Here is a 25,791-nt window from a genome sequence, read left to right as displayed (position 1 = left end):
GAGGTCGTCCACGGGCCAGTGCTCCGTGCTCATCATAGTCGCAGAAATCAAAAACAGCCTTGAAAATACTTTCCCCAAATCCACAGGATAGTTAAACATGGTGCGTTTAGTGTTTGTCCTTTATTATCGTTGTCGCACGGAAAGGGATTCTTTTTGACCAATCAACGGCCTGCAGTGTGTCTGACTCCAGCCTTCAGGGTCGGATCGGTATGCTTAGCTAACCCAACAGAAGGGTAGGACGGCACGGATCGGTTATTTTGGTCCTCTTGTACACCAAGCCTCATTTTAAACAATCCACTCTCTTCAGACCAACACAAGCCTTTGTTCAGCCAAATAAGTAATCGCACTATAAGCTGAAACTGTACATTTAAAAATTCAGAAAAATTAGTTTGCAAGTTAGCTAACACATATGTATTCAAATGCTCTAAACTATATTAAACGTGAAATTTCAATCTGAGAGTTTGATCTCCTACCAAGTGTTTTGATTTATGACATTAACTTTCATTTATCTAATTCAAATAATATTTTACTAAGCTGAATCTTTTATAAAATGCCAAAATAAACCTCAGCCAGATTTACTGTAGGTTTCTTCTTTTAATAATAAAATGAAATATTGACATCTACTGTAAAGGAGTATAGCTTTCACTACTTTTTAAAATGTCCAGCTATCACACTAACATTCATTTACACTTAATTTACTTAAACCAACCAAATGTTATAATCAGCGTGTGACTCAGAAGTGTGCTGATTGATTGTCAGCCCGGGCAAACACCGATCGCTTTGAGTGTTAACGATTAAAAAAACATTTCTTTATCTTAAGGGACCAAACACTGAAGTGGAGACAGTCTCCTCCCATCTTGGCTCTGCCACCCTCTCAATCAAGTGTTTGTTTGTTGGCGACAGGAGGTGAAAAGAGGGTCTGAGTGTCAAGTGGATGAGTGGTGCAAAGAAGGACTTGAGCAGAATCAAGTGCTTTTGATGTTTTTGGCAGATCTAAGACTTGAATCAGACTCTGCAGAATACAAGCAACACCTTTGATTTCTTTTCTATAGACTTAGTATTTTGTCCCTTTTTTTTAGTTTTATTGTCATCTTTCTTTGACTTTTGCAGTTCCTCACTCTTTTCTTCTAACTAATTTGAAGTATCTTTGTTTCTCTCTAATTTTGTCCTCATTTCCTACATTTCATTCGTGTGGACTTTTCCCACTGTCCAATCTTTCCGTCTCTTTTTACCCCTCCTTCATTCCCCCTGTTTCTACGTCAATCATGCTGGATGTTTCTCGTTGCCAGCTGCTCCACGTCTCTCCCCTCGTATGCCCTCTGGTACTAAAGTCCTACCCACACAAAAGGCTCCTCTCCTGGGCTTGATGCCAGCCAGGTTAGCTGTGGACCCCCTGGAGGTTTTAAATTCACAAGTGAAAGAGTCCCTTACTATTGAAAAAAAAAAAGCCTGGAGGTTACCATGGTAATTACATCTAAAGGGTTAATCTCTGCACTGTGAGGTTAAACTGTAGGCTTTCAGAAGAAAGTAGTAACTGTGTCCTAAATGTTTGGAGATGCATCATTTTCTACAGATTGTGTTTTATTGACTACAGATTCATTATGAAGTCAAACTACTCCAACATACGTGCTGTGCTTTTTAAAGATTTTGGTGGTAGTTTAAATGGAAACTGTTATGTTCAGGGATCTCAAAAACAGGATTCATCATGAAATGGTTTTGGTTTTGTTTTGTCAGCTCCTCTGTCCATATGTAAATTCTCTCTGACTATCCATTTCTCACTTCCTCTGTCTCCGGCACCGACAGCACGGCTTAAATATTATTTATTTAATATACAGTGCCCTCACGTCTTGGTTCCTGCTTAGTGTCTCCAACATGCTGACTTAATGAAGAAGTATTATAGACGAAAACATGTTAATAGTAAGTGGTTGAAAACAAGATGAAAACTCTGATGTGCCTTTAATAAAAGTCAGAGTTACTGAGGAAGAGAGAGACAAAGAGTGAACAGTTACAAAGTCAGGATTCAGCCAACAAGTCACGAAACAGCTCAGCATTTTAAAAACTGTTTTCCAGGCCGGGGAATGGTTTTGAAAAAAAGGTATAAATCTAAATCGGACCAACCTCCCAAAAAAAGGGGACTCTACTACATTAAATATATAGAGTGAATAATGTAAAAAAGTGGCTTATTTCTAATTCTGTATGGTGAAAGTACAGCTGAAGAATTAACTTCTCACTGTCTTTCATGGGTGTTATGCGACTACAATGTCAATGATGACACTTAAAATCTGCTAAAATGAGCATTTGACATTCATGTATTAAGTACCGGATATTGAGTATTAGAATAATAATCAGTTTCCTTGAAAAAATTAAACACACTTTTACGTCAGTGAACACATTGGATTTAATGTTAAGCAGAGCACATTTATTATCATTCGATATGAGACTTCATTCTTCTTCTACTGTACAGTTATTATAATTCTTAAAATAAGTTACATGTAATGGTGTGTTTGGATAACCAGAATGCACGTGTCTGCACTCGCGGTAAGAAATGTACCACCTCAGCCTCATTCTGAACCAGCAGAAAACCCTGTATGTGAATGAATTCAAGAAAAATAAATGCAGTTAATTATCTGATTCGGCTATGCTTAAGTTGTGGTGAGGTTCAGGCACAGACACACCTAGTTATGGTAAGAAAAAGACTATAATTTCAGTTTTACCCTAAGAAGTTGTTTGTTAGGGTTTCAAAAAAAAAACGACTTTGTTAAACTCATAATCAAGGGTTTAAGTCACTTCACAAATGCCCCAAGAAGTAACTGATGTTGAGGATTGGGTTCAAACAGTAAAGGCCTACTTTTGTTGGCCACCGAGACCTCCTCCCTACGTGGACTTTTTGGCTCTTTGATAACGTCACCAAACTTCCCCCTTTGCTCCCAATGGACAGGAGTCCTAATTACTACAGCCGTGAGAGGACTTAGTAGCTTCTTTCATGTCTATAATTAGAGTTATATCTGATGCTGCTTGTTTTCTTTGGAGGAGTGCCTGACAAATTGAAGCCAAATATATCCATCACTGTGAAACTTTTTCTTATTTTAAAGCCATTATCTTGGACACTTCAAGTCATGCGTTTGAATGTAATGTGATTATTCAGACTTGAGTCGAGGTAAATAGAGAGACACGTCTCTTAAACCCTCCGACTTGTGTTGCGGGTGTTTGGACGTGCTTGGCAGAGTTTGGAAAATAACATTTCACAGTCTGGGGAGTGGGATAATTTCTGTCCTATGGTGATGAGAGTTGAAAGAGTGATGAAAGAGTACGGAGAAGAGAGAGGGATAAAAAAAAGAGAAACAGAAGAATGAGGTCGGGCTTGGAGGGTCGGGGGCGGAGGTGGGGGGGGGGGGAGGCAGTGGGGCAATGGGGTTGTTTTGTGAGAAGTTTGAGAGAAAGACAGAAAAGATTAAAAGATGTATATATTCAGTAAGAGATGTAGACAGATGTAAACAGAAGGAAATGTAGAAAGGATGAGAAAAAAGAGGGGGATCCGCATTGTAGCCCAAAGCTGAATGCCGCCTTTATGAGCAATAGTTAAAAGGACACTGAGGCGTGAGTCCCTGTAGCCATAGCAACTTCCCAGGAGCCCTGTGACGGACGGATAATAGAGTGAGAGAGGAGTTCCTTTTCTCTTCTTCACCCCTCCCTCTCCCTCTCGCTCTCTCTCTCTCTCTCTCTCACTCACTTGTTCCCACTTCCACTCCTCTCTCGGCCAGTTTGTTGGATCCTCGCATCATACTGGATTTTCCTTAACCCGGCTGCCCTGCTTCTTTCCCTTTTTTTTTCTCTTCCTTTTAGCCTTTTTATGTGCGCTCTGAAGTTTGAATCTCAGCCCAGCGAAAGGCTGCTGCAGACAACTGTTGCTGTAATTGCTCGTCGTTATCTCTCCCAGTCACTTTTTTTATGGACTCTCTGAACTATCTGAGGACTTTATTTTTGTGCATCCAGAAGGCTTTTTGCGTTGGCAGAGAGGGAAATGTGCTCCAAAGGCACTGTCTCAGCCCGTGATTCCTTTGTCTACATTTCAGAGGCTGTGCTGTCAAACCATGGTGCTGCCCCCGAGACCAATCGCCCTGAGAATATGCAATGCTTAACAGTAAGTAGAATCAATTACTTTCTTACATACAGTGTTTGTGTGTGCATGGAAAGCTGAAACATCCATACATCTCTGGCTTTATGTATGGGAAAAGTCTTAACAGTAACTCTTTGAGGGAAGTTTTGGTGACTTTTCTATAACAGGTGCATAACTTATTCATGTATTCTGTTGTTACTAGTTCGCATGATTTTATTTATTGCATGCCTGTGCACAATGGCTGGATAGGCCTGTGTTTCATACATATGAAGCAATTGACCCGTGATATTGCACCAATGCCAACAAACTCATCATGCATAAACAAATCCCTCAGTAAGATATTTACTGCATGAATTCCATGTTACACATCCTCAGCAGCCATAGCAACTAATTGAATCATGCGTTCGAGCTCCGAGCAGTGAATGGAGCAACATGTCATTTCTTGAAAGACAACGTTTGTCGAAAAAAAAAAAAAAAAAAAAAAAGGCTCACTAGCGTGTGAGTCACATGTGGAGCAGAATGATTACTTGTCATGAGAGAGGCAGAAAAAAAGAAAAAAAAAGGGAACCATGTAGTCAGATATGAAACCAGCTTTTCTTATCTGACTTGTCTTTACAGTCCCATTTTTTTTTTTAATTTCCACTTTGTTGACCGTGGCCATGAATTCATTAAAAATGAATGAGGAGGGCCCACTTAAACTGTTTACCCAGACACTGGAGCATGACTGATGAAACCTTTTTTTACAGCCGGGATTAGGAAGAGGTGATTATTGAAGTCGGTATTTGCTTGACAACAGCGGGCGTAATGACTATAACAAGAGAAACATATTTCAGCCGTTAGAGCCATCAGATCAGGGTTCAAGTTTGGGAAAGACACTGACAACACAAAGTCAGAACTTCCTAGCTCTCATAAAGTTTGGCCCACAGGTCTACATTTTCCAGCAAGTGTAGCCGACAAGATGTGAAGTGTCACATTTTAATTGTCATTAAAACTTTCTATGAAACTCTTTCTTAGAGTTCACCAGAAGGCCAGGAAGCAATTGGAGACATTCATATTCATCTCTCCTCGAAAGTGAAATGATGAGCAGGATACATTTGAGAAAATGCTTTAACTGTGCATTTTTTGGAGTGAAACGAGGTTGTGTTTGGAAACCTTTGCCGCAGTAAGAAAACTAAATATGTCTACCTCCTGCTGTCATCAAGTGCAAAAATGAAAGCGGTTACAGTGTAGATGTGAGTCCAGTGAGCTAAATGTTTTTGCGATGAGATTCAATTAAAATAGCCTTTAAATACTCAACGTAAGTTAAACTTTAAATATCTAACGAGCATATTTTCTTGTGCATATGAACTGGTTTTGTCAGTGGTATGCATGACTAAATGCAAAGTGGCACGAGCACAGCGTTGTTAATGTCATGCAGGGAAAGAAACATATAGAAACTCGCAATTTACCCCCGGCAGCGGACTAGTGCCTTTGGCTTTGTTCCCTGACTCATTTGACCCTTCCTCCAGAGTCACACAGCAGATAGTGAATGCCATTTTGCTACGAGTGTTGCATCCTTTTGCATGTGTTTTGCTCACACTACAGCTGTGGGGAAAGATTTATTCCTCCACGTCTTTTTTTTTTTTAATCCTGCTAGCTTCTGATTTGGCAAATTTCCAGAGGAACTTTCATGGAGAATTTACCCCGGCACCTCTTCCCACATTTCATCACCGTGAATTATACTTTAGCAAGTATACTTTTACATGTTGTTATCTGTGAGTCTCAGTGGCTATATTTAGAAAATATGTATACCGTCTTCCCTTCATAGGCATTTCTGCCTTACATAACTTGTCTCAAACTCAAGGGACTTCTTATCTCCGCCTTAGGGAGGGTATCTGTGCTGGTTGTTTGTCTGTTTGTCAGGAAAGTTAGGGAAATACTTTGGATTTGATGGAACTTAAAAAGACATGGGCAAAGGGAGAAGCCAATCAATTTTGGACTAAATCTGGATTAAACTCACTACCAACTCTCGCAAACCTCAACATCATCTTTAGTTATTGCATTGATTGAGAGCCCCCTGGCGGTGGAATTAACATACTGTGCCTTTAATTCATTAAAATGCTTAATAATAATAAAAAAGTGCAGAAAAGAGGTTCATTGCTTAAATTAAAAATGTTTAAAACGTCGTTAGAGGTTAGAGTAGGGCACAGTACAAAAGGAAAGTTTTTACTTTACAATTGAAGATATTCATAGTTGAGGCTAGTCTGACATCAACTCGGACAGATCTGAGCTGCATGATAAAAAAAATGCTGCTTTACTGTGTTTTTTTTCTATGTCTTGGTTCGTCCAGTCGGCCAGCTGCAGATGTCCTCAGGATCCTCCTGTAAAGATTATAGAACTGGAATAATGTGGTCATATTTCTTAGTATTTGTAAGGACTTCTGCAGTCTTGAAGAAGACTGGTCTGTGGTCTGTTCTTTCTGAATGCCTTACTAGCTGTAGATGTTCTTTAGAAGACATGCTGGTGTGTTTTGATGACACTACATGAATGAGAGTTAAAGACGAGTGTACATAAGGCTTGAAAAGTAGCTTTCAATCAAAATATATACTCTTTGCTGATCCTTCTTTGTGTGAGCATTTGTCAGAGAACAGCGCAGCTCTTTAACCAAAGCAATACAAATACTGACAGACAATAAGCACAGACAAAGTGGAAACCACAATCGCACATGGCCCGGCCGTCTGCTCCATGGCAGATGCCCCAGTCTGCTCCAAATATGCTCACCACATTAAAAAAAAAAAAAAAGACTTCACATTCACTCTGAGCGTAGCCTAACCCCTCTGCTGTCGAGTTCACTGGGCTCATATTTTTACATTTCTTGGGTGTTTTAAGAGGTTGCTTTGATAATCAGTGGTGGTGCAGAAGCAGGGCAAACACTCCCGAGTGTACCTGCACTGTTCAGCATTCACCGGAAGACATTCAGCTGCAAAATGAATAATCCATTATGTGTACTCAAAGTGTTGATAGTTGCTCGTCTTCCGTGGTGATTGTGGTGTTCTGAGGTACAATTATGCACCACCAAGTAGTCTCAGGGTAGAGGGAGCACAGCTTTGGCAATGGGTCCCACTTCTTATCTTTCATGGTTTGCTTCACAAAACGTAAGACCATTGGTTGTGATTAAAATTGTTAAATAATGCCGCAGGGGAAATGGTAACGAAAGAACTGATATTTTGGGCAGAAATCATGAGTCATTTTCTCTATTTCCCTCCCCAGTGAACTGAAATTTACATTCTGACTAGTCACAAATAAGAAAACACTGAACCTACCATGTTGCTTGTACCCTTTTTAATTTCTAATAAAGCAGTTCATCACATTCTTCAAAAAAAACTGTGTGGCACTTAACCATGTGCATTAACCCGAGGGGAAACAATGACCAAGTGGTTTGCAGAGTGTGGCTTACTTTAGCAGCCTTCCATTCTCCTCGCACAGTTAATGCCAACATGCCTTTGCTGAGTGTTGTTGCACGTCGCTCCGGTCAATTTCCAGTTTGGCTCCAGAGTGGCTCCTTAGAGATAGCGTCCGTATACTGTGCTGGTTGACATCCTGGCAGTATAACGGGGAGAGCCGGCCCATTAAGCGTGGCAACTGTCCCAGCTTGTGGTTGGTGGTTGCGTTACAAGTCGGACACAACATTTGACTAGCATTGTTGGCATACTTTAATACAATCCTAAATAGTAAGTTAAATTGACTAATAATCCTGGTGCCAACTAGTGAGGGTGAGAGCGTTTAAAAGTTAAGACGAGTAATCAAGCACAATTAAAAATGGAGCTGTAGGTAAACAATTGTTTTTGGTTTTCTGAGTGTGGCTAACGTTAGCAGTGCTAGTACGGTCAGTCTTTGGTCCTCCCTGCAGGTTAACATCTGCATGCCGGTGCTAAATGTGGCTACTGTTGCTCTGGTCGATATGCCAGTTTAACTTGGCAAAGACTTCATACATTTTGATCTCAAAAAACGGTGAAACTGCTCTGCTCCTATGAGACGCTATCCATTCACTGCTTGTTTACATCCGGGTTGTAGAGCGGGTAGAGTAGGTACATGAGCTACAGAGCTACAGTCACTCTATGGCTAGTGCTACAGCCTCCGGAAAGTGGTGGGTGTCTGCGTCGCAGTTTAAGCTGCATTACGGGTCAACATAAAAAAATTGTAACAACTCGATTAACCCACTTGTAATTCTGATGTGATGACGTTTGAAGTCAACTAAACACTCAACTTTCAAACCAAAACTTCAACCGACCAACTTCATCAACAACTTTTTGAATTACCCGGCCACCCACATTTGAGGAACTTTAAGTGGTTTTATTTTGATCTTACATTATGAGCGGAGGTTGTTGGTTAGATTTCTAGAGAGAAACTGAACATTTGTTAAAGAGAAGTAGTATTTTCTTGTGATGTGTTTTGTGGTAATATAATCTTAGTAGAGGTTATAAATAATGACTATGAATTAGATTCATGTAGTGTCTCTTTAGTGAGTCCGTATGTGCATTAAACACATCCTCATTGAAACCCTCCAGGATGTGAGCTCTGTGGAAAGCGGTGCTCATGGAGTCACTGTATGGCTAAGAAGCTTGACTTGATGGGATTAGACAGAGGGGTGCTCACTTTACTTTCACTTTTCACACACTCTTCCTTTCTCTACACACAATGCAGCTTGTGTATACAAAGAAACACAAGTTTTCTTATCTCACAAAGCAGTGCCATTTGACCCTGGACCTTTCTTTTCATTCTCTTTATAAGCCAAATGTTTTTTTTTCTGTATAATTCAGACAGAATCTAAACATTTCTTACATTACTGGCAGGAAAAAACATTCTATATCGAGTATATGCCGAGTGTCTGAGCTGCTTTTGAAGTCTTCTGAAAGTTCGAGAGGGCAGTAATGATGAGAGATGGAAAAAGTTTAACTTCCGTATTTGTGAATGCCCGTTTCCTTACGCCCCTCCCCTCTTCTTTTTGTTCTCTCTCTCTTACTTTCTATCTCCGGGTGAATCAGAGGAACAGATGATTGTGTGGTTTGTGTGGGGAAGTCTCAGGGGAGAGTTGAGGGAAAGGGGGGAGGTGGAGCAGGGGGGGGGGGCACATTCACAGACTAAATTAACAGAGAATGGAAAACCTTTTAGACTATCTCTACTTTTCTCTCCGCTTTTTTTTCCCCGTTGCCTTGTCCTCGCACTCTTCCAGACCGCTGCATATTTCCTCCTCTGCTGTTGTGGCCTCTTCCTCCTCTTCTTCCTCCTCCTCCTCTTCCTCCTCCACTCTTTTCCCTACCCTTTCCCCCTCTGTCACCCCATGGCCATCGCCCCCACTTCACAAGGAGCACTGTGGTGTCATTAACAGCCTACTTTTTACCTCCTCAAACATTTTCCAGTGTTTGAAGACGACCTTACGCACAAATAATTTCGGTGATTCACGCAGAGCTTTGGACACTTGCTGAAGATGAAACTTGACTTCCACAAAGGAATGTCCCTCAGAATACCACAAGGCTATTTTAAAGAGCATTTTACTCTCCGCTCGCTACACTTTTACAGCTTTTTACAGCATTTTCTTTGCTTAATTATTGCTCTTTTTTTTTTTTTTTTTATATATAATTGCCACCTTGGGAGTAATTGTGCTTTAAAAATGTCACACCAATCAAATTATTTTCCTTCTTCCCGACTGGCCTGAAACCGTCTTCAATTTTTAACAGAATTTGTTCTGGTGGTGAACTTTTTAGAAATAATGTGGGCTGAAAAAGATGTGGTGTTTTAATAAACACTATAGTCGTAGTCAAAGAGATGAAATTTGTTCTGTAAAATAATATAATGTAGCTTCCAATCAGGGTGATATAGCAAGGCCTTTTTTAATTATTTTTAATATATATGTCGGCCATTGTTTGCATGATCTTTAATAATAGGTATTTACATTCCATAATATGTTTAATTTACCTGTTAAAGTTTAAGTAAATGCAGATATACTAGCTTGTTAAAGAGCGCCATTAACTGGTAATCCAGCATGTAGAAAAAACCCCTTCGACATTACAGTTCTGAACCAGCAATTATAGATTTTCCATGTCAGCAGAACAAGAATTCCTCTCCTTTGTTGCCATGTCAGCATTTGTAAGTCATGTTTACAGGCCAAAAAAACACTGAACTATCTGCTCATTTTATTGACAGCGAGCAGAGTTCATGAATATTAACCAGAGTTACACCCCAGACAATCTGTCCTCCTGCGTCACTCTGCTTGTCAGCTAGCATTAGCTCCCACACTGTCGGTGTGAAAATGTGTCTGACGGGAAAGATGGTAAGGAAGGGTGAAGTGAGCTGAAAAGAGGACGCACAGCTTCTGGCTGGCGTCACAGAATAAATGAAGAATGGCTGATTTTATTGCCAGAACGTATGTCTTTTTTTATGAATTTTAAGGCCGGGGGGATCATGGCAGCTCGTGTTCTGCTGAGATGTAAGATGAATGAGTGCTTATCATCGGCCTCAGAAGATTGAATGCACTTAGCTACAACTATACAGTGTGCATCACGTTGTACAGTCTGCTGTGGCTCAGGTGGGCGAGTGATTGGCCCATTAATCTCAAGGCGGTTCGATCTCTGCCACCTCCTCCCCGCGACCATGTCACGTCCTAGAGCAAGACCCTGAACCCCAGAAAGCTCCAGATGGTCGGCGCCTTGCCTGGCAGATCCACTGCGATCGATGGTAATATGTGTGCACGGGTGAATGGGAGGCTCTTTAGGGAGGTTTGTCCTCCTCAACGGCTTTAAAGCTCTATAGATGTCAATGTTAGTCTGTCAGTTATCCAGTCCACTACTTTGGTTTGCCATAAGTGAGTGATCCTAGTCACAAATAGTTCTATTCCAATAAAGATATTAAACAGACATTCATTTTCTCTCAGATGAATAATACAAATGACTTTCATGACTCTCCTGAAGCAACTACTTAAGGATTGAAATGTGTTGTTAAGAGTCAAATGATTACACAACCACTGATGATCGACCACAAAGGTGCTGTCTCACTTTTTACCTTTGAGCTCAACATAATACTTTTTTAACGATTATAAAGTAATGATAGTTCCGTCAGCCTCACTCTTTGTTTTTTTGCCAGTCGGCTCATGTTGAGATATCTGAAAACATGTTAAACAACTGAAAATACATCTGCTTTTTTATGCCCCGGTGCCCGTTTGAGCCGACGCCGGAGCTGATTACGTTTTTCATCTGGTGTCTTTTCATCTTCCAGTTTATTCAACCATCTGTCAGTCAGTCTCATTCTTGCTGCTTGTTATTTTGGTGTCAGTAATTCAAAAACTTTATGTGCTCCCAAAAATGCTTTAATTGGAAGAAATAGGAAGGCGAGAATGTTTGTTCCTTAGAGTTTAAAGTGGAATTCATTTTGACGTCACAGTGTCCTCAGAGAAACACCGTCATGTCACTCCTGTATCATTTTGGAGAACTTGATGTCTAAGGAACGCATGCAGGAAAGAACATCTTTCAGTTACAGGTTCACCTTGATTCATGGATGAACTGACGAGACTTCGGTGGTCCAACGACAGTCTTGTCGATCCTATTCTCAGTCAGTGCAGTTTTACAGCAGCAACTGTACTTTTACTTTTAAGTACTAAAGTTATTACATTTTTTGCATTAGGTGAGACAAACATCCAGGACGGTTAATGTGCTCACTGTTCTATGTGTCTGACCAGGTTACAAACAACATGTTATGTGAGATACTATTATGTCACACTGATGGCAACCTACTGAGGTGACGGAGCCAAACAACCTTAAACAGTAATCACAGTTATCAGATGTTAACATTATCTTTGTCATGCTGATGTTAGCATTTAGCTCGGAGCTCCACTAGTCCAAAGTGGACTTACAGAGCCACTGTCATTTATTTTATCGTAACACTTTTGTCATTTCGATTCATATTACAGTTTAATTTCTATATTTTCACAGTTTCTGTGTACATTGGTCCCCCGCTGTTTCCTCACTGTTTAGATTTCAACTATTTTGTTAGTTTTTGAATTAGTCTTGACCAGTTTAGTAACTTCCAAATGCACGGACTTTTGAGTCAGAGGTTCTTCTTAGCATTAGGTCTCACTTTGTCCACCTGCAGCAGTCTAAAGGCTAAACACACGGGGCTTCTCTTTTATGTTTGCCTTCATCTCTCTGTCTCACATTATGCAAAATATCACCTTGAAATTACTGAAGCCATATGCCCAGCTTCCACGGTTTGGATTTTAAGTACAACCTGAGCTGTGACCCTGAACTTGGCCTTGGACCCATCCTGTGTTCACTGGCTTGGAAGATGCCTCCTCCTTTGATAGCTGTTTATTCAGGTCAGAAAAAGAGAGAGAGAGCGAAAGAGACAGAAGGAGAGAGAGAGAGAGATCCCACACTATTAAACAGCAGATTGGCCTCGTCTGGCTCCTAGACAAGCTTTTCAAACTCTTCTTTCACTCCTCTCCCTAAGACATGCTTTCTTCTCCCCCTTTCTTCTCTCCCTCTAATCCGTCCTTCTGCCTATTTAGAGGTGAACAGCGCAGCATGAAAGGGAGAGAAAGTGTTTTTTGTGTGCTTGACGGGTAACCCTCGCCCTTTTGAAAAGGCAAACAGGGAAAAGCTGCCATTACGACTTGCATGAAGGGATCTTAAGACAACGGCCTTTTCTGCCACTTTATTAGCGTTGTAGAGGCTAGTGCAGCATCGCTCCTCTTTCACCCTCTCTCTCTTTCTCTGTCACTTCTCTGTCCATGTTTCATTCCTCGAGCCAGACATCCAAACGTTAAAGAAGGAAAAGACACAAGCCGGGAATTAATGGGGTTGCTAAGGGTTAGATTGGCCACTGTTTTAGCGCCAATTAAACAAGCTGTTTATGCACTGCGGTTGAGCTATTTGTTGTATTTTTCCTCACCTCTTTCCCAGGCGCACACTCGCACAGATATTAAAAACACAAATAAAAGTAATGTTTGGATAACTGGAAGAGGAGGGGGTTGGGGGGGGAGGGGGGTGCCTGTGAATTTCCGCATGGTGTAGTTGGGGGGTGAGGAGGAGGAGGGGGGGGGGGTAAGCTGAAAGGAAAAGCAGAGGAAATATGGAAGTACAAAACATAACAAACAAGCATATTGTCTGGACGCAGTGTAGGGAGTGTGGGAGCGAAGGTGGAAAGAGTCTGATGAGGTGTGAATGCTGGATGATGGTGTGTGTTTGTGCCCAGAAAGTGAAGTTGTCATTCCTCGTTTTTTTGTTGCTAAACTCGGTCTTTAAAGTTGTGAGCGATTCTAAAAGTTAAAGTTTATGGTGTAAGTACAGACTGGAGTTTAGGTCCACTGTTTGCAGACGCGGATCGGCCCCATACAATCTCATTAAAAATCCTGCCTTTCTCTCTCTTGTTCATGTCTTTTTCACATGTGCCACCTACATTAGTCACCACAGTGTATATTTGTAAACGGCCGAGAGCTGTAGCACCTCTCACAGCTTCATAGTGTGGACTCAGGAAGCAAACGGGCCTTATCGGGGGCAGACACACAAAGCTGTCCTGGCTGTGGGATGGCGAGGTATGCATAAGTGTATGTGTGTGTGTGTGTGTGTGTGTGTGGAGGGGATGGGGGGGGGGGGGGGGGGGGGGGGGGGGTTTGGTGGTGATGGTGGGAGGCACTTCCTCCTATTCTTTTGCTGTTGAAGAGTTCCCATGAGCGCCCCTGCCAGGAGCTACAGTGTGGCCCGAGCAGGCCGAGCCAGCGCCAGTCTCGCCTACATGACGCCGCCTTACACACTCTCACACAGCTGATCTCAGGAGCGGCTGCTGCTGCTGCTGCTGCTGCTGCTGTTCGGGTTACGGAGCGAGAAGCTGCACGGCGGGTTACAGAATAGAGCAAATGCAAGAAGACAAAAGAGAAAAAGACATCTAAGGGAGAGAAGAGGGAAGGACGAAAGTGAAGTTTTAAAGGAGTCAAGAGGGACGACATGAGGCTTTTTGAGGAGATGGCAGGTACAGAGTCATGAAAAACTTGCGCACAGAATTGTCTCTCAATGACTGGAACCGTTTCCAACAGAACTTGAATGGGAATCGGTAAAGTTGGAGGTCGGTGGCAGTGACGCGAGAAAATGAAATCTGGAATCATCTAGGAAAATTGATGTACATTGAAGGCCTGCTTTGCTGGAAAAGAAAGTCTCCATGGACGCTTTTATTTTTGTGACACCCGACAGATTCTTGTCTGTTTTCAAGCAAGTGAAGACCCAGTATTAACTCAGATCACCTCAACTGGACTTTGATCTGTAAACTGGACTGGTTCGCTAAAACTGTTGACATGATTCATAACACACTGAAGTCCACCCAGCCGTCGGAGCGCAGTCCAAGGAGCACGCACTCGGCCGCTCAGAGGAGGCTGTGGAGATACTCGGGCTGCAGAGGGGCCGGCCAGGTGGAGAGTCACCGACGCAGTGTGTGTGTGCTGGCTGCAGACCTGAACGGTGGAGAAGGAGTTGGAGGAAGAGGAGGAGGAGGTGGAGGAGGAGGTGTGATGCACACTATCCACGGGCTGTGCCACCTCTGCATTGGATGTAGGCTGCCTCAGGTGTGTCTGAGCAAAAAAAAAAACAAGGAGCAGTTGGGGAAAAATGTAGTTCCTCCCTGTAGGGTTGTCACGATACCGGGATTTTAAACCTGCTTCAAAACCAACAAATATAAAAGTCTGAGGCATTATTTCCTGTTTTTAATTACCAAAAATTTCAAGCAAACTTCTGCAAACTTACACAAATACACTGGTAATGATTCAAAATGTTACCAGGGTATTGATGTAGATTTAGAAAGTTTCTCTTTGGGTTGAAAATAAGACTGTAGATATGTAGTTTTCAGTACTATCGATAACTAAAATAAGAGTGTAACGTTTTTAAAAAGTGTAGAAAATGTTGCTACCTAAACCTCTAGTGTTCAATAACAACTTGTGATGCTTTGAATAGGAGTATAAAAAGGAGGTTTGCCTTCAATATTAAATGACTTTGGAAGAAGAGAAATAGAGGTTCAGTATGTAAAGTTTGACCCTGGCTGTATCTTTTTGCACCTTATGGGACGCTCTTATAATACTAATAGTGTACAGAGGAAAATGCACTTTTAACAGCATGTCCAGCACATCCTGAAAGGAGTTATAGGCTGAGCAGAGTATTTAAAGGAAGAGTGCTCCTTGAGAGGAGCACAAGCTTTCTGCCCTCTACATTATTAATTCTATACCTATAGTGAAAAACGGTATTGCATCCTTACATAATCAGCTTGAAGCACATCTGTATGCCCATTACACAAATCAGAAAATCAAAGACGATTAGACAAAGTTTAACTTTATTAATCCCAGAGGATATTCTAGTGCTCTGAATTTAGAGTAACAGAAGAAGAAGTAGAGAAACAGAATAACAATAGAAGTGTGATCAGTTAAAACTCCTGTGAGGAGTTTTCAGCTGGTTTTGAAACAGACTGAAATGAATAGTAATGACTTTTTATGATTTATAAAAAGCCGAAAAGACCGTTAGTGAGCAGTCTAATCTTGTAGACGTTGTATTTTTGAATGCCTGTCTCCTCTGCTGCGGGGTAGGTGTCAAACAAAGTGAGTTACAGCACGCTGCAGAAACATCATTTCTTCTTTTTACATTTTCCAAAGCAAATCTTCACAACGAGTGATACACTTGACTGTTAAAAGACACCAGTCGTACATGGTCAGGAGAAAATCATTTATGTGAATTTGGGTAACAACTTGTCAACAGAGGGCGCCAAAAACTAACTATAGGCTCCTCACAGGAGCTTTAAGATATTAAGGTAGATATTTAATGTAACATACAATGAAATAATAATTTGAGTGTATGTTGAAGAGTTTAAAGATAAGTATTCTGGTACTTGGCAGACAGGACAAAAACACAGAATGACAACTTCCTGCTGTGTGTTTGTGTGGATGGTGCACTGTCTTAGTCTCTTAACACTCTCGTCTACTCGTCTAGATGACATCGTCTTTCCACATACCTATTCCAAGTGAAGGGCTGGTACATGTTATTTAGTTTACCCCGACCTGTCTGCAGTAATAGTTACCTCTGCTGCGCTGTTGTAAAGCAGACCAGACATGTACTGCGATCATCAGATGCAGACTGACAGGATTTCTACTTCTATCTTCATGCACTTGTTACTAAGAGGATGGTGGAGCATGTATGAGGCATGAATATTAAGCATACAGTTCTCCCTGCAGGCTTTTCCTCCTTCGGGTAAATCATCATTCATTACAAAGTTAAAATCAGATGTTTTAGCCCTGTCACATCTTCCACAGTGCCTTTGATTGAATTATTAATTCATTGATAAAACCTTGCTCATACAATTTCAATATTTAATGCATGCTGGGAACTTCCCTCATTCATCTTTCTTCAATCTTTTTGTGCAATATGTATTGTGATTGATGCACTAAAAAATGCTCACTGTAAAGTAAAATTCACTCTTATTTCTAGTAATATTCCCAGGCATGCCTCCTCGTTTCTGTTTCACTTTGGAAATAATCCCTCTGCATTCATTAAGAAGAGAAAAAGAGGGCATGGGACTGCCTCTAAAGCAGACCAGAGTCCAAGTGGTTGGGCTCAATATGCTTACAAATTAAATTAAGGCTGTAAAGGCTCTGGAGTTTGGATGAATGGGTCCAAATTAGGCAGCTCTGAGAGTTCCCTTAAAGGGACAAAATGTCTCGAACAGCCTTTGATATGAAGATGCACTTACAGACGAGGCGTGAGAGACAGACATCGCTTTCACTTCTCTTCAACTTTGAGCTCTTTGGTATTTTCTTTTAACATATTAAATCTCAGGCGGATCCTTCAAATGCCTCACATGTTTTCCTGTTCTGTTTCTGTTCCTCTGTTTGTCTTTGTCATCTCCTCTGTCAGTCATCTTTTACAAGTCCCAATGCCCTTTTTTTTAATCACTTCTTAATCTTTCTTTCATCTGCTCTATCCCTGTTCATCGTGTCTTTGTCTCCACATATACATTCACTTTGTTTCTGTTTCTCTTGCTCTGTGTATCTCAGTTTTTTTTTGGCCTATTATTCTACATATTTGTCTCATAGTGAAGCTTGAGGATGATTAGTTTTTGTATTTTTTATAATGACATATTGCGTGGCTGTGTTTTAAGCAAATGTGCACCCATGTGTGTATTTGATTGCTTCTGTAGCCTCCGAGGGGAAAAAGGTTAAACTCCTCATCAACAAGGTTGCCCTGACAAAATGTTTCTCCCTCTAATAACAAGGACATCTCATTGATTTGATCGAATGACACGGTTAATCAAGTTCCAGAAGTATCAAAGAGGTCGCCGGTGACAACCCACGTTTATTTTCTACCTGTAAGCAGGAAATAAAGTCAGATGTGTTCTCGCTTAGCTTGAAAGTAATTATCCTGGCAGCGTCGGTTTGGAGGTAGAGAGAAATTAGAGGGGCGGACAAATATGGTACAGGAACTGTAGCCCCTAACAACAAGACATGGGGCACATGAACTCATCGGACTATAAGGAATCAGAATCGTATCCGACATTTTAGGGTCATCACAAGCTTCAGGCCCCAGAATAACGTCCATGTTCCTACAAGTCGCTTCGTCTTGGTCTTTGGTGGATTGTAATTTGGCAGCATGAACGTGTAGCTTCCCTCCGCTGCAGACAGACAGAGAGAATGACGTCTGTGTGTTTTAGGCCCCTCGTTGACAGCAGATGAGATGGAAAGTGAGATGTTTTGGATGGGAACGTTGTTGACTTTGGCTCAGACTGGCGGGCACAGGTACACAATGTTTGACCGTGAGGGGTCAGAGAGAAACCAAAGACAATGGGGCAGAGGAATGAGCGCTGTCCCTGTGAGTGTGTGGGTGTAGAGATGGTGTTTTTGAGCAGATGAACAACATGTCTACAAGTGGTTTATCAATCAATCTTCACAGTAGTAACGTTAGGATTTGTCAGATTTAAGCCAACATCCCGATTTGGATGTTTTTTCTCCCAAGAGAGTCTTTGTGATTCTTTTTTCGAGCTTTTTTTTAAATCATCTGTACACAATTACACAGAATATGTAAATTAACAGGCAATTTGCTCTGGGTAAATTCAGCATATTTAATTTGACCCAGCTACTGGACCAGGAATGTCGTTGCTCATTCTTCTTCTCCGGGAGTTACACAGTCTCTGGTAATTGGGGTCACTGGGAAACTGCTGTCTGGACAGTTTTAAACGGATGTAGCAGAATAAAAGTCTATTTAATCATCCTGTGGGAAGGAAGTCGGTTATTTTGCCAGCATGCTACTTCTGGTTCCTTAGGTAGAAGAGGAGAGAGAGAGAGAGAGAGAGAGAGAGAGAGAGAGAGAGAGAGAGAGAGAGAGTCCTATCTTCCTATCACAAACTGACTCTGTGTGTGTCTGTTGTGTGTCCTACAGGTGACTATCCTTCGAGGAAAGGATGGATATGGCTTCACCATCTGCTCAGACTCCCCTGTGAGGGTGCAGGCTGTCGATCCAGGCAAGTGTTTTATTTTTTATTTTTATTTTTTTAACATGAACATGTCGGTCTGAGTTGAACTCGACTCTACAGAAAGAGGTTGTTGTTTAAATTTTGATGTCCCTCCTGCCTGGCTTTTGGGCCCGAGGTGTTTAAAAATGAAGGAACGTATCTCCAAGATTTACAGAAAACTTCACAGTTCAACTTTCATTTTGCTACCAACACCCGAAAAATCATACATTCATGAAACTGAAAGAAAACATCCTTTTGTGTGCGCACACCTTGAACATATTACAAAACACATAACACTTATATAACATACACATATAATCTAAAACCATGATTACAAATATATGTGCTCATGAGTGTAATTGTTTTAACTCTCTGCTCCCCAAATGTCCTCTCTCTCTCTCTTCAGCTCTTAAAAAGCTGAAATAACTTAAAAATAAAGTTTCAGTTCACATATGAGAAACTTTATTTTCACTTTCTGTCCAGCATCCTCTTAAGCAGCAGTGTGTTGAACATAGGTTAGAATAGAGAGCCTGTCTGTCATATGGATACATAGTCGGCATGCGTCCATGCTGCCGTCATGTCTTGGGACAATATGCTCGATCTGATCTGATCTGATCAATTCCCCGTGGAAAGATGAGAGGCAATGCAAACTGAAATTAGCCTCACTAAGAGTAATCTGAAACTATAGTGCTGTAGAGAATAAAGGAATCTGACTGTGCTTAATCATTGAACTCATTAAGTCTCTAACTCTGGCAGGGGGTCCGGCGGATCAGGCAGGTCTGCAGCAGTTGGACACTCTCCTGCAGCTAAACGGTCAGCCGGTGGAGCAGTGGAAATGTGTGGACCTAGCCCACGCTATCAGGTAATGAGTCCAACAGGATAGAGGATTATAGACTGATTTAAAACCCAAATGTTAGAGAATGCTTTTCATGGGCTTATTCTGGACCCTGGATCAGGGATTTGTAATTTTTTGAGTTCATTTTGCCATCGTGATCGACCTGAAGAGTAAACTGATCCATTATGATCTGAATGAACGACTGAACACGACCTGTGGTGCAGTGACATCGGTAAATTTGGGAGAACCAATTGCCTGTCGCAAATAAACATTTTTTTAATTTATACTCCTTTTATTTATTTATTGAGCATGACATTATTTCCTTAGATGTATAGACAGACAGACAGACATGCAGGGAGACAAGACACATCTAACACAGAACATCAAAACATAAAATCACAAAATGTTCTCAAAACAAGAATAAAACTCACAATTCAGACTTTACAGATATCTAATAAACAGAATAAAATAAATGCGATGACCCAGTTCATTTTTAGTTACAAATCCGATTAGAAGATTTCTTCCTCATCAAGTTCTGTTTATCTAAAGATAACCTGAGAACATCTGTATGATTTCAGTAAATAACTTCCTTGTTCCTGAAGCTGTTTTGGATTTGACCGTTGTTCTGATGTGACATTATTTGCTTATTAAAACAGAAACACCTTTAATAACATAATACAGTTTTTTATTCATTTTGATTTTATTGAAATCATATATTTTATATACATATTTAAGATTGAAATGTCCTAAAATGTTACGTCAGATACATGCACAGTATTTCCTGTTTCACAAACTATTTATTCATTGCATCAACTCGTCATTTCTTCTTCTTTGCAGAAACAGCTCTAATGAAATCACAGTGGTGGTCTGGCGCACAGGCCCCTCAGCTAAGCCTAATTTCGAGGGCCTCATCCACCGACCCTCCTACAAGCCCTCCACCTCAAACTACGATGCCCCCTCACCACCTGCTCGCAGACGGGTGCCGGACCCTGGCGCCAGCAAAACCCCCCCAGCCGTGCCGCCTCTCCCAGCCCACCACCGTGCCACCGCCGCCCGCCGGCTGCTCGTCAACGGCTCAGACGCTGGAAACAGCAGCGGCGTAGGCTTAGGGACCCTCGGGTGGGGGGCTCAGGGAGGCTCGGCGGAGGAGCTGGACGGGAAGCCGCGACACCTCCACCACCCTCACACTGCCACGCTGAAGGGCACCAGGGTGAAGGCGTCCAACGGGGACAACTACATCATCCTGGCCCCCATCAACCCCGGAAGCCAGGTACCTCAAACTGGTGGTGGGCTGCATCTTCATCATCTCCTTCGTCCTCCTCATCCTCACCACGGTCATATGGTGGCTCATCCTAGATATGTCTCCTTACCTTACATCCCCGGTGCTGATAGATAGAAGGACTGTGTGTGTCTGTGCCATTCGGGTTAATGTCATCTCACTGATTTGTGCTTTGAGACATGTTTTGAACTCACACTGAGTACAGCTCAGTGTCATTTATATATGGAGGAATTGACTGAATAGCAAGAGGACACAATAACATATAGCTGCTGATAATATTTTGTATGCCTGTACTATGTGAAGCTTTGGCAATATTTTTTATTACACTCTATCAACTTAGTACAGTTCATGATAGAAAAACAGTGCATTTGATTCTGACATAATTTATCTCACAGATATCACATAGAATGAATAAATAGTCTTTGTGCCAGAGATCATAAATCACTATTTTGAGTGGCGGGTGGTGCATTATTCTCCAGGAGTGTCATTTCTCCTAGATTGACCTGGGATGTACATTTAGATTTGTTAGCTCGATGCTAACACATAATGGAAATGGCTGTTGATGGGCTAAGAGAATCAGCTGTAATTTAAACTTCAGAAACAATCTATTTTACTTAACAATGTCAGGTTTTATAGATTGTTCCTTCAGTTACCAGATGCTCAATTACTTTTTTTTTGCATCACTGCAGACTGTGAATGCTACAAGTTTGTCATTGGTCAAAAGTCGGTTGCCCGTGTGCGTAATTAATTAAGCCCAAAATGTTCAGCCATTCAAGGGGGCGTGCCATGATCACAGGGCGTGCCTGTCACACATAAACAATACAGAAGTGAATGGAAGAGGATGCCACAGTGCTGTAAAAAATACGCCAATTCAGTGATATCCTGTGTTTGTCTTGTAACCATTAGATTTAGTTGTAACTCTAGGCACAACCCAAAATTAAAAGAAAATGAATACATTAAAAAAATCAATCATTCTATATGATATAGGATGAAAGAAATCTGTATTATATAGGAAAGGAAGGGCTGAGCCCTGCTAGCCTGTTTATACCAGCCGTGCCTGATTGTTTTAAAAAACTGTTTTTAGTCAGAGAAAAAAATGCGACCAAATTGTATTTAAATTCTTCTTTTCAAACACTGGTCCTTTTGCACAATGAGCAGTTTAAATATAACATGTAAAATACATTTTATACAGTTTGTTTTCCATTTTTTCATTAAGTGACATCATGTATACAAGGTAAACGCTTTGATCAAAGAATAAAATAAAGCAAACTCATTCAATCAAAAAGACTGAACTGAATTCCTCAGCTAACAAAACTAACAAGAAAACACTAACCTGTAATCAAGCGCAGCCTAACATGAATGTTGAACCAGATACGTTTGAAAGACATTGAAAAGCAGAGTACAGTCGAGGTTTAGCATCGAGCTTTGAGCTAATAGTTTCCAAAATGTTCCAAAACATTTCCTCTAAAAACAAACTAACATCTTTTGCTGTCACATGCAGGCTTAGTGGTTCAGTTTGATGATCTTATTCAGTTTCTCTTCCCTCTGTGTCTCGTGTCTCGTAAGTCTGTCTGTTATGTGGAGATGTGTGTCTTCATCTGTGAACGATAGGGGTCAGTTCAGGGACATTGTACTGCATGTGGAGTGAGAGCATTTAAAAACATAAAGAGAGATATTTTTAGAAATAAAAAGTTGAAAAAATGCCTTCTGCAAAAAAAAATTGATGCACATTTTAACGAAAAGGGAATGTCCTTCAAAGAGCCACCACTCCTATCCAAAATCAAATAGGAGGAAGGGATTTTGGTGGGATTTTGTGGTGGCCATCACAGGCTAAATATACCAAAAGCCCTGCGGAAATGGGTCATGTTGGTAACATATCACACGGACACAATATTCTTGTCCTTTTATAGCCCACACCGCAGAAAAGATTCATCGCGATAACCTAGCTCCTAATATAATGTGGCAAACATAGTATGGCTTTCAATATCTCTCTGAACCCTGCTGTTATAACCCTGAACAACATGTGATGTGGTGGCAGCTTTCTGTCTTTACTCCCTCAGCTGATCTTAATTTGCTGTGACATGTTGAACCCTTCACTGACTCACCACACTCACTGCAGCTCAGATGAGTCCAGTTAAATCCTTAGACTCCGAAATTCAATTTTCATGCAGTCAATTCCACGTTATCATGTCCAGCTTGTTCCCTGAACAACACACTCACTGCATGAAACCACATAAAGTAGGTTTAGAAAATATGGAGGAATAAACATTTTATTAACACCATGCATATTACTGTAGATTCATTTTTCATTCATTCATCATGCAACATTTATTATAATGAGGTTATACATCATATTGTCATGGCAATCCTGTCCTGTCCACATCATATCATAAATATTACAATAAAGAAAATAAGTATAAGAATGTATTGTACGTAATATCTGAATTCATTTTAATTTAGCATGAATCAATTAGCAAACTCTATATAATGTCATTAATTCAATTGGATTTTTGGATTTTTTCCCCCAGTCAACCTTACCTTACCTGTAATCACAACAAGTTTTCTTTGTGACTTTTATGTGAATGTAATTGGATATTATTCTACTTTCAGATCTTACGGCCTGTTTATCAAGACAACCAGGGTACATTAGGTAAGACATGCACATTATGTAACGTTCATACTCCGACAACATTATGTTAAAAGCTGCTGTGGACTCGTCTTTATATTTTGGCCAGACGCCTTTGTATAATTTGGCTTTGGTTGTGCCTTTCATTTTTTGGATGCAGCCCGATGTTAATTTAATTTTTGACTTTACATTTTAGGTTATTGTTATTTTAATGAATGGGATTACATTTATCTAACATTTGGCACACTGGAGTAGTCTTAAGTTGAACTAACCTAAGAAATAAAGAAAATGCTGACTTACTTTGAAGCTCGCAGTATAACGCCTGTTTTCCTAAAGGAAGAATGTGCAACTTTTTGATCCGGTAGATGTCGCCCCTTGAGCACCAGCATGAAACCAAAACAAACTGCTGTTTGGCCACACCTCCAGCTAATCTGAAGCCTCCGCTCTCTTCCAGCGGCACACCTCCAACACCTCTCCACTCGCGTTCACATGAAGGAGTTATCAATCAGAAAGCACCATAATTAAACACCATGAAGCACAGGCCGTGGATTAAATTGTTCTTGGCTCGAGCTGTAATTCCCTGTGGTCTGCATTGTTGTGTTCGCAGGCTAATGTTAGCAAACTTTGGTTAACTCATAGCTTCATATTGCACATAAATTGACACAGAATGACCGTGATCTAAAGACACTAACGTGACATCAAAATAAGTAGAGAGTAGACTATGTTATTCTTCTTTTCTCTAGTCCTTGACTAAAACAGCTTCACACACAAGGCCGTCCCGTCCATGTAAACATGATGTTAACACAGCGCTGACAACAGTACAGCTGGCGGGACTCGAGCTTCTCACTCATCGAAGACGGTCATGACTCAGAGATATTTACAGAGGCTGTAATTTGTAATATGTCGCACATTCTTCCTTTAAAGAAACAAAGCTCAAACAAAGATTTTAAACTGGTTATGAAAAAGAATAAACTGAATAATAATGAGTTTTTATGATTATGTGACCGTAAGCATATTGTTTTGACTTTTTCTCTGAAGGATTTTTAAATGTTAAAAACCGCTGTGGGTAGGCGTCAAACAAAGGGATTAACAGTACGCTGCTGAAACACTTTCTCAGACGCAGTCTTTAAATGTATATTTTTCACCTAGGAACTCTTTTTGTGTGTGTGGATAAAACAAACAAGATGAAACATGAACATTACTGAGTTGTTATGTAGGATAGGTCGGAGCCTGGTCAGCTGTTCCCAGTCTTAATGCTAAGCTAATAACACCTTCTTCCATGTTTATGTTTGTTAGCAGAAATTTAAGAATTTGTAGGATCCTATAAAAACAAGTGTGTTCCCTAAAATGTTTAACTGTTTAGGTTCTCCTTAACGAGTCATCACTTCATCCAAATTAACTTTTACAACAAAAAACGGCTCCAGGAGTTGTATTGACCTGCTTCGCCTTCCGCCTCTTGTTTCTCAGCTGCCCGGGTGTACCCCTCACGACAGGCCTCTGGTCAACAGTCTCAGGGTGGTGGTGGGGCTGCTTTCTCTGGAGGAGGTGGAGGTGCTGGTGGTGGCGGCGGAGGCGGAGGCGGAGGTGGTCTGGGACTCTCTAATCGCACAGGATTCCTACGGCGGTCTAACAACTCCAAGACAACCAAGACTGCCTCCACCTCCACAAATGCCGGTGCACAAAACTTCCAACAGCAGAACTCCAACTTTGCCAACTACCAAAACTGTACCATTGTGCGCTCGCACACTTCACACACCAACTACGGATACGTCAAAGTGGCTCCTAAGATACTTATCTTCCCCATCTTTGTTCAGGTAAGCCGATGTATTTGCGTTTTAGGTATGATTATGTGTTGTTTGAAAGCCATTCTTACTTGATGTCGTCTCTTGATATGCTTATATCGGCCGATATTATCGACTGGCCAATTGATCGGTCAGGCTCTACTTTGACTACGTACAGTACACATCGCGTTGATCTTGTGTTTGATCATCGTGGGACATCATGTAACGCAGCGTCTTTCTTGCCTCCTGAGAACGGTGCATGTGTGGAAACAGCTTCTTTTTTTTTTCCAGGTTTTATGTTAAGTAAGTTAAGAAAAGCAAAATGAAAGTATCCTCTCGTGCCTGGGGATTTTTAAATAATCAAACATACAGTACAGGAATAATAGCAAGAGAGAAGCTGAGCAAAGAAGTTAAGCTAACCCGAACCTCTTCATTTAACTAAATTTAACTTTTTACAACAAGGGAACAAACTGAACGATATAAATACACAAATCATAATATAGATCTGTTTTTCTCCTTGTGCTACATGAAGCCATCTGTCACTTTATATTTAGTAGTGAGAATTAAAAGTGGTATTGATTTTCTCCCCTATAGAAGAAAAGTTATGTGTCCGGAAATGTCAAACTGTTTATTTCTGAATCTTACAAA

At 41.0% G+C, this 25,791-nt stretch overlaps 1 protein-coding gene across 3 annotated transcripts in view; it reads left to right on the top strand.

Moving 5' to 3' along the window:
- rgs3a (regulator of G protein signaling 3a) overlaps positions 1–25,791 on the top strand; it is a 146,607-nt gene that overhangs the window by 11,613 nt on the left and 109,203 nt on the right. Inside the window, exons 2-7 of one of the 3 annotated variants that reach the window (XM_061061278.1) lie at positions 4,074–4,141; positions 18,550–18,631; positions 19,379–19,484; positions 20,295–20,727; positions 23,347–23,386; positions 24,830–25,176. In XM_061061278.1, coding sequence (XP_060917261.1) covers positions 4,127–4,141; positions 18,550–18,631; positions 19,379–19,484; positions 20,295–20,727; positions 23,347–23,386; positions 24,830–25,176 — 1,023 coding nt within the window. In that variant the 5' untranslated portion in view covers positions 4,074–4,126. Of the gene's footprint in view, positions 1–3,740; positions 4,142–13,842; positions 14,703–18,549; positions 18,632–19,378; positions 19,485–20,294; positions 20,728–23,346; positions 23,387–24,829; positions 25,177–25,791 lie in introns of those variants that run through there. The other 2 variants (XM_061061277.1, XM_061061276.1) reach the window with 2 other exon arrangements.

This window comes from Labrus mixtus, chromosome 17 (assembly GCF_963584025.1).
Source record: "Labrus mixtus chromosome 17, fLabMix1.1, whole genome shotgun sequence".
Lineage (NCBI taxonomy): Eukaryota > Metazoa > Chordata > Actinopteri > Labriformes > Labridae > Labrus > Labrus mixtus.
Note: the sequence above shows the minus strand (reverse complement) of the source record. Positions and strands in the feature narration are given on the sequence as shown.